Raw genomic sequence first — 17,746 nt, 5'->3', positions numbered from 1 at the left:
GAAAAGCTACATATAATCTCAAAAGCTTTTTTCTTTTACCAGCAAGAATTACCTCATTTATTTTGTCTCTTTAATATCCCGGGATCAATAGGGGCACAATACTGCACGCACTAAGCATGCTTTCCTTTTCATGTGTCATCATGAGTGTTTTTTCTGAACACAGCTCCTTTAAAACTGCTTGGTGTTATTAATGTTGGCTATTTTCCAAAATGGGTGAAAAACATTTTGGATCCTCTGTTTGTTATCTGGTATTACCAAATCCAGTATTCTCAGACCAGAAACAATATGAAAAACAGTAAGAGTTTGGACTTCTTCACTGAGACTTGTATTTTTCCAGGAATCAAGTCACAGAGGCAACATGAAGAAAAAATGACAAATAAGACATTTTATAATATAAAGTGCCAAAAATCAATTATAATCAACAGTTAATAAGTGTGTTCTTCCTATGCCACACAAAGTAATGGTCTTTCAGTCTAGTAATTAATTAAGGAGATACTCAGTTTTGCAGGAAGTACTATTATTATAAACCTTAACTGACAATTTAAACATCAATAATTTACTAAGGGAAAACCACAAGTGTACTGTAGCACCTTAAGCAGCTGAGTTCTGATGGATGAGAGCTTGGATCCTTCCTGGTAGTTCAATAATTTTTCAATTATCAGAGTGCAATAATTTATTCAAAGGTCTATAGCAGAGTAAAAGAAATATTGCAAACGTTAGACAACCATTTAATTAATATTTTGCATTTTTTTTATCTAAAGATATAATAAATTTTTAAAACCAAATAGCATTCAAACATTTATTTCTAAGATATACTCTCAATTTAATTCCTTTGGATAAATATTTCACTTTATGATGCACTTTATAATTACAACCCTTTCGAGATTACATTTATATATAGACACACCCCAATCCCATACAGCAGTTTTCATAAAAAAGTTAGCCTCTATCTTCAGTGCCTTTAACGCACAATAGGATTTGGGATGCAACATGGAGTAGATAGTGCAGAAACAGATCTCGTGACCTTCACAGCCAAAAGTCACAGTTCTACCAACTGATGGAGAAGTTCATTGTGATTTATTCTTAGTAATAGTAGATCTTACTCTCCTTGCAGAACTACAGCAGATGGCAAGACAATGCTAAATGCTAGAGAAGGTCTAGGATTCCACACAGCAGAACACGGTGGTACACATAAATACATTCCCGTCATGAGGGTGGATGCCGTATCCTCTTCTCTTCCCCGTCTACAGTGGTGGATCTTAATGGGAAGATTAGGCTGCCTGTTCTTTGCCTCTTCAGTTGTTTTTTTCCAAGAATCCAGGTTCTTGTTCCAATGGATAGCCCAGCACCCATAAAACGAATTGGAAACAAGAAAAATCTAGCTCTGCCTTGACTATCAACAACTGTCCTGCAGACCACAGTGTAAGACTCACTGCCTTAAGAAGGAAGGGATAGGGGCTACTGAGGAATGCTCGGTGCAGTTTTCCTATTGTGCAGCAGCACTTGTCATGATAACTGGTCGCTCACATGCAATGAAATGACATAACCAAACAATGGCATGCCAGCTTCAGGAGTACTGAGAACAGTTTTGGTCATTTCACCATGAAAATACAGTGGATTTTTAATAAGAACTAGAAGAACAGAGACACAATAAGAAAATAACTCCAGGAGCTAGCAAAAACTTATTATATGCCTTTGCAAATGCCCTTTGATCTTTTTCCCAATTAAGGGAAACCACTGCACACTGTATTTATCTCAGGCTACACTTATGCTCAGAGTGTTTTCTCCATTTCATATATATGTTCTTGCACCATACTAGCATGCGAGAAACAGCAGCACAGCTGGGGTAGCACAAGTGATGGCTTGAGCTAGCCACCCGAATATGTACTCAGAGGGTCTGGGTGGGTACATACTCAGAAGGCTAAGCCATGCCACATCTGTGTGAGCTAGGAATCAGATCCCCAGCTCCAAGTGTAGACAAAGTTATCTTAGGTACTTAATGAGTACTATTTACCATTGTATTTAGGAATGAGGTCTAATTTTATTTACCCTGAAAAGAAAAAGAGAGCAGATTTGAGAAAAGATTTCAAAATGAAGAAATACTTAGGGTACGTCTACACTTGCTCCCTAGTTTAAGCTAGGGATGCAGATGTAGCCGACCGAAATTGCTAATGAAGCAGGGATTTAAATATCTCACCCATGTGCTATTCCGCTCGCCAGCTGATTCAAACCAGGAAGTGTGCTCCAGGACGCGTTAGTTTGAATCAAACCCCCTGGAGTAACGTTAGTTTGAACCAAGGGGTTTGATTCAAACTAACACGTCCCGGAGTGCACTTCCTTGTTCGAATCAGCTGGCGAGCGGAATAACGCATGGGCAAGATTATGCTAATGAAGCATGGGATATTTAAATCCCCGCTTCATTAGCAATTTCAGTCGGCTACATTTGCATCCCTAGCTCAAACTAGAGAGCAAGTGTAGACGTACCCTCAGTGAAATGTAATCTGTCCATCCTTCCTTCCTAGCCCATTTTAGAAGAAGAAAAAGGAGACACTAAATGAAATTAGAGGGCAGTACTGTATGTTTTGGGGTTCTGGAGGGTTTTTTTAATGGAGCATAATATCTAGTTAACACAGGGTTGGGCAATAACATGGGGGCCTCTGGTGGGCTGTCACTGCTATATTTATCTGAATGACTGCAGGTACCGGCGATTGCAGCTCTAATTGGCCACGGGTCACTGTTCCCAGCCAATGGGAGCGACAGGAAACAACGTGGACTGGGACACTGCTTTCCACAGCTCCCATTGGCTGAGAATGGTGATCTGTGACCAACTGGAGCTGAAATCACCAGTACCGGTAGCTGAGCAGATAAATACAGTATTGGTGGCCCGCCAGGGGACAACGCTGGTGGACTGGATCTGGCCTGCAGACCAGTATTTGCCCATCCCCGAGTTAAGATGTAAAATTAATTCAACCAAGGAGTAAACATAAAAACTAGTGTGACTGAATTTTAAAAGACTGAAATTGCTAACAACATCTGCATGTAGGCACGATAAGCTAATATCATGGATGATGAAATGTGGCTTACAATCCAATTCCTAGAGCATTACACATCTAGCTTTCCATTTCATAGCAGAATTTTCAAAATTAACTGATGGTTTCCTCTGCTGCCAGAGAAGATGACAACTAGTTTAAAACTTTTCTCCTGCTATGGTCTATTGCTATTTTTACTGAAAAGTTACTTTGAAATCAATAAATTAATCATTATTTTTAAAGTATGCATTTCTGAGGCAAGTGAGGAGCTAAATTCATACGCTTGATAGATGGACGTATCACTTCAGACTATCACAACAAAAGGGTCTCCTGTTGAGTTAACAGCAAGCACTTTTATTTTATTTTAATCTGCCTTCCTTTGCTTTTTATGTGGCTATTAAACAGATACAATTGACACAGAAAACTATTCATGCTGATACAGTCTAATCTTGAGCTTTAGTATGTAGCACTGTGCAGATTCTGAGCAGTGCTGCTAGGTACAGACAGGATGTTTTAATATGACACCTCTCTGAGGTTATAGGCCTCTGGAACAAGCCAGTAGAGAGTGTGATTTGTATCTTAAAACCACATTAGTACCCTCCTCAGAGCTGAGTTATGTGCTTCACCTCTAAGAACACCTTCACCTCTAATCACATCCTCAGGTTCTTAACATTTCACGTTCACATATCTGATTTACAGGAACCCAATACCATTCAATGGAATTCATTCTGAGGGCAAAATATTTCCTGTAGGACATTAAAATGTTCCAACATTGTACTTCTGATTTTTAAGTGTCTAAGATCACCACTGTATTTATTAGTATAAAAGAAAGAAAGAACAACATTAAAGAAAATACAACCAGCTTACTTTAATTATCAGTGAGATGAAGAAGCATCACTCTGTGCTAAAAAGGTAAGATAACATTTATTAGAGACATGAATCTGGGCACTTAACAAGCAGGTACATTGATATTAGCAGTGTTCCATCAGTCATCATAACCTATCATAGTGAAGGATTTGCATTTCAATTGTTCAATTTTCTACTTGGATGTATTTTAATTCTGCATTTGGATATACATAAAATATCCCATAAACCTGGATTTTACAAATGAACAGTGCCCTCCTGTAGAAATTGAGATTCACAGAGTGACTGTGGAACGCTACTGAAGTCAATGAGGCTCTCTGCATGGGAGAGTGGCTGTGCCTACCTTCAATTGAAAAACCAGGACTGCAGATACTAAAACAAAAGACAGGACTATGCAGCACTTTAAAGACTAACATGATGGTTTATTAGGTAGTGAGCTTTCGTGGGCCAGACCCACTTCCTCAGATCAAATTGTGGAAGAAAATTGGCATGACCATATATACCAAAGGGATACAATCAAAAAAAGTGAATACATATAAAATTGACAAATCAGATTTTAGAACAGATGGGAGATGAGGGGGGAAGGTTAGTGTCTATGAGATAATAATGATATGAGGAGTGATAATTGGGGAAGCTATTTTTGTAATGGGTAAGATAATTAGCATCTTTGTTAAGGCCCATTTGTAAAGTGTCAAATTTAAGCATGAATGACAGTTCTGAGGTTTCCCTTTGTAGTTTGGTGTTAAAGGTCTTTGAAGCAGGATGCATGTAGTAAGGTCATTGAGACAATGCCCAGTCTGGTTGAAATGGCAAATGACTGTTTTTTCTTTGTGAAACTGTCTGATGTCTGTTTTGTGTGCATTGATTCTCTGGCGAAGTGTCTGAGAAGTTTGTCCAATATACATAGCAGACGGACACTGTTGGTACATGATGGCATAAATTATATTTCTGGTTGAACAGGAATATGTGTTCTTGATCTTGTAACTGATATGGTTAGGCCCAATGATGGTGTCAGCAGAGTAAATATGTGGACAAAGCTGGCAACGGGGTTTGTTGCAAGGGAAAGTTCCAGGGTTGGTATTAATGTGGTATGTCCTGTGGTTGTTGGTAAGAATCATCCTCAGGTTAGGTGGTTGTCTATAGGAGACTATGGGTCTGTTTCTTGTTTCAGCAAGACCAGACTAACACAGCTACATCTCTATTATTATTGTAGATACTAAGGTTGACTTTTCCTTAAGGATGGAATAGTTATTTTGGGTTTCTTAAAATACTGCAGTTGCCTATAAATCTAGTACTTTTCTCTGTAGTAGAAAATTTACTTTGCCAAACTATAAGAAGTTCTTTTTGGTCTGAGTATGCTAGAGATCAGGTTTTGGGCCAAATGAAATTAAAAAGGTTGTCTGCATAGAAAAATAGACATCTATTTCCCTTTTTGACATATTCATCTTAGATATTGCACATCTGACATTTAAAATGAGAACCATGTTAGGAACGGAGCATAGGATGCTCTTTCACTCCCTGTGAAATTTCTGTTAATTACTGGAAGGAATCTGGGGTCTCTTTTTTATGTCAGAGAAATAAATTTTTTTCTTAAGGCTATATTATCTTCAAAGGAACAACATTTAAAGATGATTAAATGATGGATTGTTTTGGTGAATGATTTATTATGTAAGTTGGTCCTGTTTAGCTATGATTAATGTATTTAGGCAGTAGCATTACCAATATTGTGATTTTTATCTTAACTCAGTAGGCAAAATATTTTTATTGTCACAAATTTCTAATCATTATCCTCACTTTATGCTTTGCCTCCCAAAATAGTGGCCTACGGAAATCATAGCTATAGGATAAAATTGTCAAAAGTCACTAAGTCCTGGTCTACACTAGGACTTTATCTCAAAATTATTCCCCCCCCCCCACCCCATCGAATTTATAAGCGGAGCTTCCATACTACCAAGCCAGTTACAGGCAGTCCCCAGGTTACATGGATCCGACTTACATCGGATCCCTACTTACAAACGGGGTGAGGCAACCCCGCACTAGCTGCTTCCCCCCAGCAGACCAGGGAGATGCGAAGCTAGCGCCCCCCCCCACCCCAGCAGACCAGGGAGACGCGGAGCGGCTTTTCTCAGCAGACACCTCAGCTTGAGAATAAAGGACTGAGGGAAGTGAGGCGTGGGAGAATAAAACTGAGCTCTGGAGAAATGTTTGTCTAGAGTTTCCCCTACAATATGTACCAGTTCCGACTTACATACAAATTCAACTTAAGAACAAACCTACAGTCCCTATCTTGTACATAACCCGGGGACTGCCTGTAATTCGAAATAATGGGCAGGGGAATTTGAAATCTGTACTCCTGCTTTTCATTGGGAGTAACGCTAATTCCAAAACAGTTATTTCAAAATAATGGTAGTGTGAGCACTCCGCTGCTGCTATTTCGAAATAATTACTCCCCAGAGTAATTTGAACTAATTACTCCCCAGTGCTTCCGTAAGCTCTAAGTCTGAGATAATGCATCAACATAATTTCGAGGCTTCTCAGTAGTGTGGACATGATAGTTCAAATTTGTTAAATCAGGAGTTATTTGGTCAAATTTAGTAATTTCAGAATACTTTCCTAGTGTAGATGTGGCCTAAGTGACTTAGGAAACTAAGTCCCACTGACTTTCAGTTAAAGTTAGGCTTCTATGTCACTCAAATACTTTTGAAAACTTAACTGTGAAGGCTTACTTCTCATATTCTTCTGCTTTTATTTGATTTCATTTTCCGTTTCGCACCTATCTATATTTTTGCAATTAGTCTTAATTCAGGAAAACTCTTAAACTGAATTGGGCCCTCACAGTGTGGAGACTACAGATGACTTCATGCAACTCAAAAAACTAAATAAAAGACACAACAGGAAAATGAGAACTTAATTTCTGCATGTTTTCTGATTCTCCAACTAAAAACATCTTAATTTTAAAATTCTTGCCTCTGGCAGAGAGTGTTTATAAACACTGACTTTTTATTGCAGAAGATTAAATAAGAAAAAAACCCCTCCTGATCCAGTTTTTAAAAATTAAAATCAAAATAAAAGTAAGTTGAGAGCAGAAGTGAACAGACAGGTTGGTTTGATGGGGAAAAAGTCTTGGCCATCAGAAACTGTAAACTGATTTTGATACTTGCTCAAATGACTATTTCAGCTTGGTTGCTCCAGAGATTTGGGTTAGATTACTTCCTGGGTTTAGAGATAAAGCTGGTGAAAGACAACATGCTCAGAACCTGGTGTGTTGCATTGTAAAGAATAACAACTATTCTTCCTGCAAGGCAGAATGGACTGGACCTCCTTCTGAACCCATAACACATTAAAACTCAATATGTAGCCCTTAAGCCAAATTTGGCCCAACAAGGCTTCCTGTGTATTTCACTACTCACCTTAAAAATATTTATAATTAAATTAATGAAAAGTGATGTGCTGCCTATCATTTGCCTATGACTTCCTCATTAAGTAAGTACTACCAATGTTTAATTTGCAATGAAAGTGGAGCTGAAAACAGCACCACCAGCTACAGCACAGAAGTGAGGGTGAGAAGGTATGGTGTATTACTACCCTTACTTCTGCACTGGTGCTGGCAGCAGCGTCAGTTGGGCTGCTGGAGAGAGCTGGCTGCTGGCCCGGAGTGCAGAGGTTTCGGGATTAATGAACTGCTAAGCCAAGCGGTGCCAGGGTTCAGCCCCAGCACATATTAAGCATTGCTTACTTGATCTTATGTTCTCAAAATAGAAATGGCTATAACTGAGCCACAATGCTGCCCATTTTTTCATTAGTGATGAAATGGAGCCAAGAATGAATGTGAGCAGGAGTAAACATAAAGTTGACAACAAAAACTGAGCTTTTGACCCACCCAAGACAGTGGATTTTCTTTTTATCATGCCACTTCATTTAAAGGAAAAACCTTTGTATTTAATAAGCCAGACCACTGCATCCATCTGTAAGGTTGTCGCTATAGGGCTCCACTTGGAATTAAAACACAGTAACTTCAACACAGCCTGTCCTCCTGGCAGTGTTGCAAGATGAGACAAATCTGAAGTATTCACATCACACTTCAAATGTCATTCTCACATCATCAGAGACTGTACATAAAAAAGCAACTGCTGTTCAGAGACAGCCCATGCCTGCCAATAGTGGGGAAGCAGAGCATGGGGAGTCAACTTTGGCAGTGTGAGGGTATGTTTACACTACCACCCTAGTTCGAACTAGGGTAGTTAATGTAGTCATTTGAAGTTGCAAATGAAGCCCGGGATTTAAATATCCCGGGCTTCATTTGCATCTTGCCGGGCGCCGCCATTTTTAAATCCCCGTTAGTGCGGACTCCATGCCCGCGGCTACACGCGGCAAGGAGTAGGTAGTTCGAATTAGGCTCTCTAATTCGAACTACCGTTACACCTCGTTCCACGAGGAGATTCAGATCCATGAGGAGTAACGGTAGTTCGAATTAGAGAGCCTAATTCGAACTACCTACTCCGTGCCGCGTATAGCTGCGGGCACGGAGTCCACACTAACGGGGATTTAAAAATGGCGGCACCTGGCAAGATACAAATGAAGCATCATTGTCAACACTTCTTTCTGATTAGCCCCCCCCTCCCCCCCTTCCAAATATATGTTTCTTGCAGTGGAAAAGTCAAGCTATTTAGGAGACACGGCCCAGCTATCATATCTGTTAGATTTTATTATTGTAAAATTTTCAAGGAAGAATTTTTGTGCTTTATACCATTAGAAATCTATGCTACAGGAGAAATCATTTTTGAAAAGATAAAAGGCATTTTAGAAAAAAAAAAGATTCAGATCTGCAGACAGTAAACTTGCTTGTTACATGTGGCGTCCCTCCAGGACAGGGAAAGAGAAGGGCTTTCTTTCACATTTGATAGTAATATACTCTTCATTCATCAGACTGTCCTGGGTGGTAAGTTGGCTAGGGACATGAAACAAACCCCAAAACAATGTGTTTTGTAATGAGACTGGTGAACTACTTATACTCAACTTCTAGTTATAATATCTTTTTAAAGCTCTTTTACAAGACATTTCAGCTAAATACAGTGACCTGTAGCAGAACAATGTCAGCTGATTAAATGGGGGACATGTTACAAAAGTTTTGTGTGCTTCAAAAAGAAATAATAGAATTTCTTTCAAACCACAAGACCAGCAAGTCTTGCAAGTTCCTGGATTTTATGAATGATGTTCCCATAGTCTACATAACAGGTTGATTTTCTGTGCGATAGTACTGGTCACTTCAGTTCCCTCAATTTTCAGCTCCAAAGCTGGGCAAGCAGTGTTGAGGATCAGTTTGAAAAAAGCTTTTCCCTTTCAGAGGAATCTCGTCATCTTTCAGACAGGCTTAACATGAAAGATGTTGCACTTTCCTCTATGTTGTGCTGTTGCTACAGATGAGATTTTGATGAAAATTGGGGCAGAATGAGAGAGCTTGACACACGAGGCCTGATATAAAAGGCCCTGCTGATATAAAGCAAAATTAAGTGTGAGCAGATGTCAACCCTACTAGCAAGCTGACAGAACTGTCAAGAACAGAGTTGGTACTACAAAAATGCGAACATTCTTAAGAAGTGTTAGGCACAGGACAATCATGTACACACATTCCAGAAGGGTAGTACCAAAACACCCAAAGAATTTGCTTTTATTTTTTTCAGGAACAGTTTGTTGGCTCTGTTGATGGACTTTGCCCTTCTGAAACCAAGAACATTCTTGTAGATGAAAATACCTTTCAATTAGCAATTGTAACGCTACAGAGCCTAGATATCTTCAAAGCAAAATTCGGAGAAGTGGGACTTTGTGATTTCTTGACTCAATATGCTGACCAGTTTCAGAATAGCCAGAATGTAACTGTCTCTCTTTTAATGAGAGATGGTAGCTCTGCAAATATGGATTTTCCACCATGAACATGATAGAAAACAATATTACAGTCTCATGGCAGATGAGCAGCTTCACCAGTGCATGCAGCTTGCCCTGCCCTCCTACAAACCACTGTTTACAAAGCATGCCAGAGATTGTTGAGGTGACCTCTCCCATTAGAGATTGCTATAATCGCAGGTAATCTGATATATAAAATTATATTATATTATACAATTATAATAAAATATTATATTATTATTTATATTGTAAACACTAATACATATATTGCAATCAAGGTCTTTAATGTACTAGCAGCTGAAGGGCTTTTATTTATTTGTTTATGTCAACTGTCTTGAAAAATGTCATAATTTTCAAATGGCTCCATGAGTAGATCTAATTGAGTACACTGCCAATTCTAAGGCCAGAATGGATCATCTATTCTGACCTCCTAAATAGCACAAGCCACTTAACACCCCCATAATAATGCTTACATCTATCTTTCAGACAAACATCCAGTCTTGATTTAAATATTGACAGTGATGGAGAATCTACCTCAACCCTAATAAGTTGTTCCAATGGCTAATTATTTTATTTTTTTTAAAGTACACATTATTTTCAATCTGAATTTATCTTGTTTCAATGTCCACTCATTAGCCAGATAACTTTTTCTTCAGTGCTGTAAAACACCTATTTTCTCAGGGGCAAAGCCATTTGCTACTCAAGTCACTCTCTGAACCTAGGGAGCAGTCAAACCCAGATCTCCTGAATGACAGTAGAGAAAGCAACTATGCCATGGCCTGGTAACAGTCCTGATGGTTTCAAAGGCTTTGTTTAAAGCCATCAGACTGATTCTGGTGAATCTGACTTTCACCCCACTGGGTGTGTCCACATTGGGATAACAGTCCTGCCACATGGCTGCGGCTGTCTTGAGTAATCTGATTTCAGCGAATGGAGTGTGGGCTACAGGGCTATAATTGCTTTCTAGATGTTTGGGCTTGGGCTGGAGCCTGAGATCTGGGACCTTGCAACTGTAGTGTAAGTCTGAATATCATCACAGCACTTTTTGCAGCCCTGGAGCCTCATCCCTGCAATGTTGGGTCAGCTGACCCAGGGCAGCTGTGCTTTTTTTTTGGTCTCTGTACAGTAGTACGTAGTTGACTGCAAAATCTTGAAAAGCTGCTAATGAAGTGTGCAACTGCACTTTTACAGCCAGGACAATGAAAAAAAAAAGAGCAAAGATTAATAAAAAGAACAAATAATGGATTAACAATTTTTCTGGAACTAATTGTTCTTCCCATCCCTCAGCTGAAGTTATTCCCTCAGCACTTCCCTCCACAATTGACCTCCTAAAATATAGACATTATTTTTAAACAATAAGTTTTAAACTTAATAATTTAAACAGTGCTCTGTTAGCTACATGCAGCAAAGGGTGATAGTGAAATAGTGTATACGTTAATATAGCATGAAAGCAAGATTAAATATGGCCCCTGAATGATCTTTCAGAAGACTATACAAAGCCAAGCTTCTTGTCTGCAAGCTTATCAAACGGTATTTCAACAGAAAGATGCTATATCCAAATTTGCCGAAACTGCCAACACTCTGGGAGCATGGATGCTGACTACTGCCAGAGGCAGATGGTTGCAGAACAATTCTAGTACAGCAAATCCTATATTCCTTATTTGTCCTTATATTTTTATGTTATACTCAGACTCTGAAGCATTAAGCTTCGATAGGAAGTTCAAATGTTTAAAGTGACACCAGCAATGCCATAATTCCTATTGATTTCACTGGACCCACTCTCACTCGCTGAGAGGAGATTACAGCCAGGCTAAATTACAGCAGTGCCAACAAGGGCTTTATTATTATTTCTTGTTAGTAGTCAAAGAAATAATTGGTCCTGTGAGATTAATCAATGAATGATCAGAACACATGCCATACATATCCAATCTATGCAGATCTACTGCTACAATAGTCTGTTATTTAGAAAAGTAGGCAAGATATATGCAACGCATACTCATTTTTATTGTTACCCGACCTACCTCATTTTCACTTCACTCTTCATATTTGCAAAAGTAAATTTCTCTTGAGTTGCTTCAAAAGCATAATGGGAAACTTTAATACCATATGATTATTAATTTGTATAACTGTTGCAAATAAGATCAGAAATTCTACAACTTGAGGTTAAACGTTGTTGCACTCTACCAGCAAATAATGGACTGAATTGAAACAATTTGTATTTTACTTCCTTTAATGTAGGACCCCAGATAATATCTCAATCAGACCCCTGGAAAACCTAACCACAAAACAAAAATATTGAATTTTTCTTCTCTTAACAAAAGGAAGTTAAGACAAATGTGAACACTGTCTCTATTCCAAGAAGCAACAAACATGAAAAGGGACAAATACTCAAATTCACTTTTGCCTCCAACATAGAAGGCTTTATTATATTATATTTAAATTCAGTAAATTACACTGGGAAGTCTTTCACACATTACAGCAGTAGGATGTACATTATTCTAGTTTTTGCTTTGTATATAACAATACGGCTACGTCTAGACTGGCATGATTTTCCGCAAATGCTTTTAACGGAAATTTTTTTCCGTTAAAAGCATTTGTGGAAAAGAGTGTCTAGATTGGCATGGACGCTTTTGCGGAAAAGCACTTTTTGCGGAAAAGCGTCTGGGCCAATCTAGACGCGGTTTTGCGCAAGAAAGCCTCGATTGCCATTTTCGCCATCGGGGCTTTTTTGTGCAAAACGGTTCTCAGCTGTCTACACTGGCCCTCTTGCATAAAAGCATTTGTGCAACAGTGCTTTTTCCCGAATGGGAGAGTCATTGTATTTGCGGAAGAACACTGACAATCTTACATTAGATCGTCAGTGTTCTTGCGCAAATTCAAAGCGGCCAGTGTAGACAGCTGGCAAGTTTTTCCACAAAAGCATCTGCTTTTGTGGAAAAACTTGTCAGTCTAGTCGCAGCCGTATACTAGTCAAAGTTAAAAATGCATCTGTCAGATGAGAGACTAAGGGACAGATTTTTAAAGGAATTTAAAGGTATGCTAGCTTTTGAAAAACCCATTATAGGAGCCTACCTGCATAGTTAGCCACCTAAATACTTTAAAAAACTCTGCCTTAGGGCTTGTCTACACTAAAATACTACAGAGGCACAGCTGGGGCCATTGTAACAGAACTGCTCTAGAGCTTCAGTGCACACATTACCTATGTTGTTGACAGGACTCATTCTCCTGTCGCTATAGGTAATCCACCTCCCTCATGGGCAATAACAAGGTCATAAGAAACATTCTTCCATTGATCCCTCACAAACATAGTTAAACTAACGTAATTTTCTTTCAATGAAGAATCAGAACGCATATCATATATATCCAATCTATACAGACCAGACCTACATATTAATGGTTTTCTCTTCTATTCAGAACTCTTCTTAGAGTTAAAAGTCATGTTTCAGGAGAATAAACTTTGGGGAATTTCTCAACAAAAATTAATTTTTTCCTTTACAAAATTTGAAATGTCCTATTTATTGTTAAAACAATCCTTATATCAGGTATATCAACAAATTATAAACCACTTATTTTAGTCAAATGAAAAAAAATGTTAAAATCAGCTAACTTTCAAACATGTCAGCACTTCATCCCACAGCACAGGTGCCTGATGACATTAATGGATATTATGTGCACACATTTGTAAGTTTTGCTAAATCTAGCTGTACTGTAATCCTTTACTGTTTTCAAAATAGTGGATATAAAAACAGATTCTCAGATTATGTCCATATGTGTATGTATATAGCAATTTATTAAAAATCTGAACATCTTTTTTACTATTCTATCATTCTACAGTTGTTAATGCAGTTTATTCTGAACTATTTTATGTGCCTGACCAAGAGAATAAGGGGAATAAGCACCAACTTACTCCTCTGTGGAAGCTACCTTATCATGGTGGACAAGTCAATCAATGCAGCTGAGCTGCTGCACCAGGGGTTGTAACCTGTGCCTGATGTAAGTCTGGTGCAGATTATGACATTTCAGAAGAAGCTAGTAACCAGGAATCAGAATGTGGCTATGAATCACAATCATGTTCCTGGTCTGGTCCTGAAACAGTTCACATATGTGCTGTCCTTGGCTCAGGGCTTATGGGAAAGCCACAAATAAGCCTTTAATCATTTTAAAAATTTATAGTGAACCCACTCCTGCTCCAGTTGAAATCAACAGCAAATCTGCCACTGGTTTCCATCATGTATAGAATACTGCAATAGTACTTTGTTTTTGTACAGTATATTTGCAAAACATGGCAAAATTGACAGATTGTTCCACAATGACCTGCTGATAAATTCCTGCATTATGGATACAGTAGGTTTTTTAAAGTTCCCCTTTTTAAAATAGAAAATGGAATGTCTTTTACCTTGCATAAATAAATATGGCATTATATACTGGTTACTGCTGATATTGTGATATTGTTTTCCCTCCAATTTGCTAACAAAATTCTTCTATTTAATGTAGCCAAACAGATTTTACTTGAATTGAGGTTTTTTATTATTACTGTTATTATAGAAGTGTGTGTCACTAAAGTACTGTATGTATGGTAATATGTACAGCAACATTGGTGGAGAAAGGAGAAATTGTTTCAGTCTCACTCTTTTCACTTGTTGCATTTCTCTCAAAATTTCAAATTTCAACCATTCACATTAATAGAAATACCAGAATTTGAACTATGCTGCCAGTTTAAACATTAACCCCTCAAAATATTTAAATGTGTAGTATTGTAATGGTACATTACAAAAAAGACAAAAATAAAAACCCACTAGAAGCACAAGACTGTCTCCATTATGTAAAGCTTAACTCAACAATATAATATGTATATTACTTATTTGATAGACTACACATTAAGGATGCCCAGAAGAACATATTATACAATTTTTAATCAGTGTGATACAATATACTTGATACATGGGAATGTTGCTGTATGGAAAGCATCGTATTGATAATCAAAATTATAAATGACACAAATGTGGTATCACTGTATTTTTTCTTTGGTGTATTTATATTAATGACACCTGGTTGTTATAATCACATGAAAACATCACAGAAAAATGACCTAAGCCATTGTGGCTTTCAAGAAGATATGTGACAAAGTTTGGTGAAGCTTACTTTTGGTGATCTCCAAGTGGTCTCTGTCCAATGGATTTTAATAATGACTCTGGTCGAACTGCTACCTTTGGTGATGTTTTGGGGCTAGTGTCAGAATCTCCGCTTTCCTCATCTCCCATGGCTTTAATATAACTCCCACTTCTCATTCTCCTGCAGGGGATCTCCTCGTCTTTACCGCCAGCAGGGTACCCTCCCCATTCATCTTGAGGCACCTGGTACCAAACACAAAATATGCAGGAATCTCATCATATTTTAAGAGACAGCCTTAGATAGTCCACACTTCAAAGACAAGCCATTTAGGTTTGACCCTTGAGGCATGATGCCATTGGGTAAAATTTTCAAAAGTTCCTAAGTGACTTAAGAACCTAAGTCATATTTTTTAAAGTGGCTTAGGCACAGAGGAGCCTAAAACTCATTGAAAGTCAAGCACTATTGAATATTTTACCCATTATCCTCACAATGAGATTCTGTAGTCTTTCAGACATACCATCACTAATTAAATATAAAAAAAGCTGCATGTAAATAACATTAATTCTTTCACAAACTGATGGAATTCAGAGAGATTGCTAATGTTTATAATTTAAACGCGTATGAAACAAGTACAATTGTAGGAGCTATCTGCAGTAATATTTCTTAAGAATATAAATTACTCAGAGAAGACTGTAATATAATCTTATTCTATCCCAGTAAAATAGGCAGATAATTATTCATACATACAATTTAGGAAACTTTTGAAATGCTCATTATTTGTAAATACTAAACAATCCATCATGCTTCACTAGTTTTGTACATTAGGAGATCAAGGTTCAAATTCTGACTTGGGAAACAAGTGAAAAAGAGTTTGATGGCTACATGTTCATAACTATTTGCATCATAAAGTTTCCAAATAGTTCAGCATGAGATGAAGTCTCTACCCAAAGAAAACTCAGCGTTGGAAGCAGCACTGTTTTAAGTCATTATCCTGGTCAGAGAGCTCAGCATGTTGGAAGATCAAGCTCTTTATCAAAATAATGCCTTCAAAATAATTATGTAGATATACTACGAAGTTGGCAGACTGTAAGAGACTAAAGTGGAGAGTTTGAAAAGTTAGAAGGCCTAGTCAAGCCTGTCAACTTAAACACATTTGAGGCTGATCCAAAGGCCATTCAGCTCAATGGAAAGACTCCCACTGACAGACCTTGCATCAGATCCATGGATTGTGACACTAAGGGTATGTCCACATTACCACCCTAGTTCGAACTAGGGTGGTAATGTAGGCAACCGGAGTTGCAAATGAAGCCCGGGATTTGAATTTCCCGGGCTTCATTTGCATAAAGCTGGGCACCGCCATTTTTAAATGTCCGCTAGTGCGGACTCCATGCTGCGCGGCTACACGCGGCAAGGACTAGGTAGTTCGGACTAGGCTTCCTCGAGGAGTAACTCGAGGAGTAACTACCGTTTCATGAGGAGTAATGGTAGTTTGGACTAGGAAGCCTAGTCCAAACTACCTAGTCCATGCCGCGTGTAGCCGCGCAGCACGGAGTCCGCACTAGCGGACATTTAAAAATGGCGGTGCCCGGCTTTATGCAAATGAAGCCCGGGAAATTCAAATCCCGGGCTTTATTTGCAACTCTGGTTGCCTACATTACCACCCTAGTTCGAACTAGGGTGGTAGTGTAGACATATCCTAACAGCTCCTCACCCTCCCAAATGCACTCATAATCCACATTTAGGGTGATCAGGGCTTGTGCTGTGGCCCCTTTCAAAGAAGGTGAAGGGAGAAATGGATGAGGAATACAGTGAGATAGAAATGAGAGAGTGAGAGAGTGTGAGAGAGAGAGAGAGAGATGCTGAGCTAAAGAGAGAGACAGCCACACAAGCTCTGTAAACACTAATGATAACGCCTGACTGAGCCCTGGTCTACACTCAGGGGTTATTTTGAAATAACAAGCAGAACGTCCACACTACCAAACCCCTTATTTCGAAATAACTGGCTGGTTATTTAAAAATAATAACTCCTGCTTTCCATGAGGAATAATGCCTGTTTTGAAATTGTAATTTTGAAATAGAGTGAGCTCCCCGCCCTCCCGGCAGCCAGCACTCCCACAGCACCCTCAGTTGCCTCTGGCTGACAGGGAGCAGCAGAAGGCCACCTGGAACCAGCTGTCGAGTCAGCACCAGGCCACCTGCTTCTGCCTTACCTTGGTGATAGCGCGCATAGCCTTGTGCATGGAGCGGGCCACCAGCCATTTCCCCCTGTTCTGTCCCCCCCCAGCTTCTCCTCCTAGCTCTCCAGGGGCCGCTGAACATGGGATAGTGGGACCTCCAGGGCAGCCAAGACCTCTAGAACTGAATGGAGCAGGCGCCACTCCTAGCCCCATCCTTGAGCCCCCCTTTTCCCATTCTAGGTTATTTTCCCAGTTCTTTCCCTGTTTTATATCCCCCAAATAAAGACAGTTGTTTGTTAACCAAAAAATGGTGTTTTTATTTACTCTCTGTGGGGGAGAGTGGGAGGGGAGAATGGAGGGCAGCCTAAGGCCCATGAGCATGGCACTGCTTTGCAGCAGCTCCAGCTCCATGATGTGAGTGCTATAGTGTCCAAAGGGCAACCAGAGCACACTGTGTCAGAGTGGGGAGTAGGAGCGGCATATGAGACACAGACATAGAGAGGAGCCCCTGAAAGCACATGTCTCAGCTTTCCTGACCAAGCAGCCACAGGAAGTGTCTGCTCTCCTAATGCATTCCCCAGAGTGCTTCTGGGAGCTCTAAGACTAAGGCAGGGTCCAACTAGAGTGGACGTGCTATTTTGAAATAATTCTGAGCTATTTTGA

At 39.2% G+C, this 17,746-nt stretch overlaps 1 protein-coding gene across 5 annotated transcripts in view; it reads right to left on the bottom strand.

The window, feature by feature from the left end:
- Positions 1–17,746, bottom strand: part of DLGAP2 (DLG associated protein 2) — a 667,152-nt gene that overhangs the window by 84,202 nt on the left and 565,204 nt on the right. For all 5 annotated transcript variants that reach the window (XM_075923575.1, XM_075923576.1, XM_075923577.1 and 2 more), the window contains one exon: positions 14,937–15,148. In XM_075923575.1, the coding sequence (XP_075779690.1) occupies positions 14,937–15,148 (212 nt within the window). The remainder of the gene's footprint in view (positions 1–14,936; positions 15,149–17,746) is intronic.

This window comes from Pelodiscus sinensis, chromosome 3, assembly GCF_049634645.1.
Source record: "Pelodiscus sinensis isolate JC-2024 chromosome 3, ASM4963464v1, whole genome shotgun sequence".
Classification (NCBI taxonomy): domain Eukaryota; kingdom Metazoa; phylum Chordata; order Testudines; family Trionychidae; genus Pelodiscus; species Pelodiscus sinensis.
The sequence above is the reverse complement of the archived record's forward strand: the minus strand, read 5'-3'. Positions and strand labels throughout refer to the sequence as shown.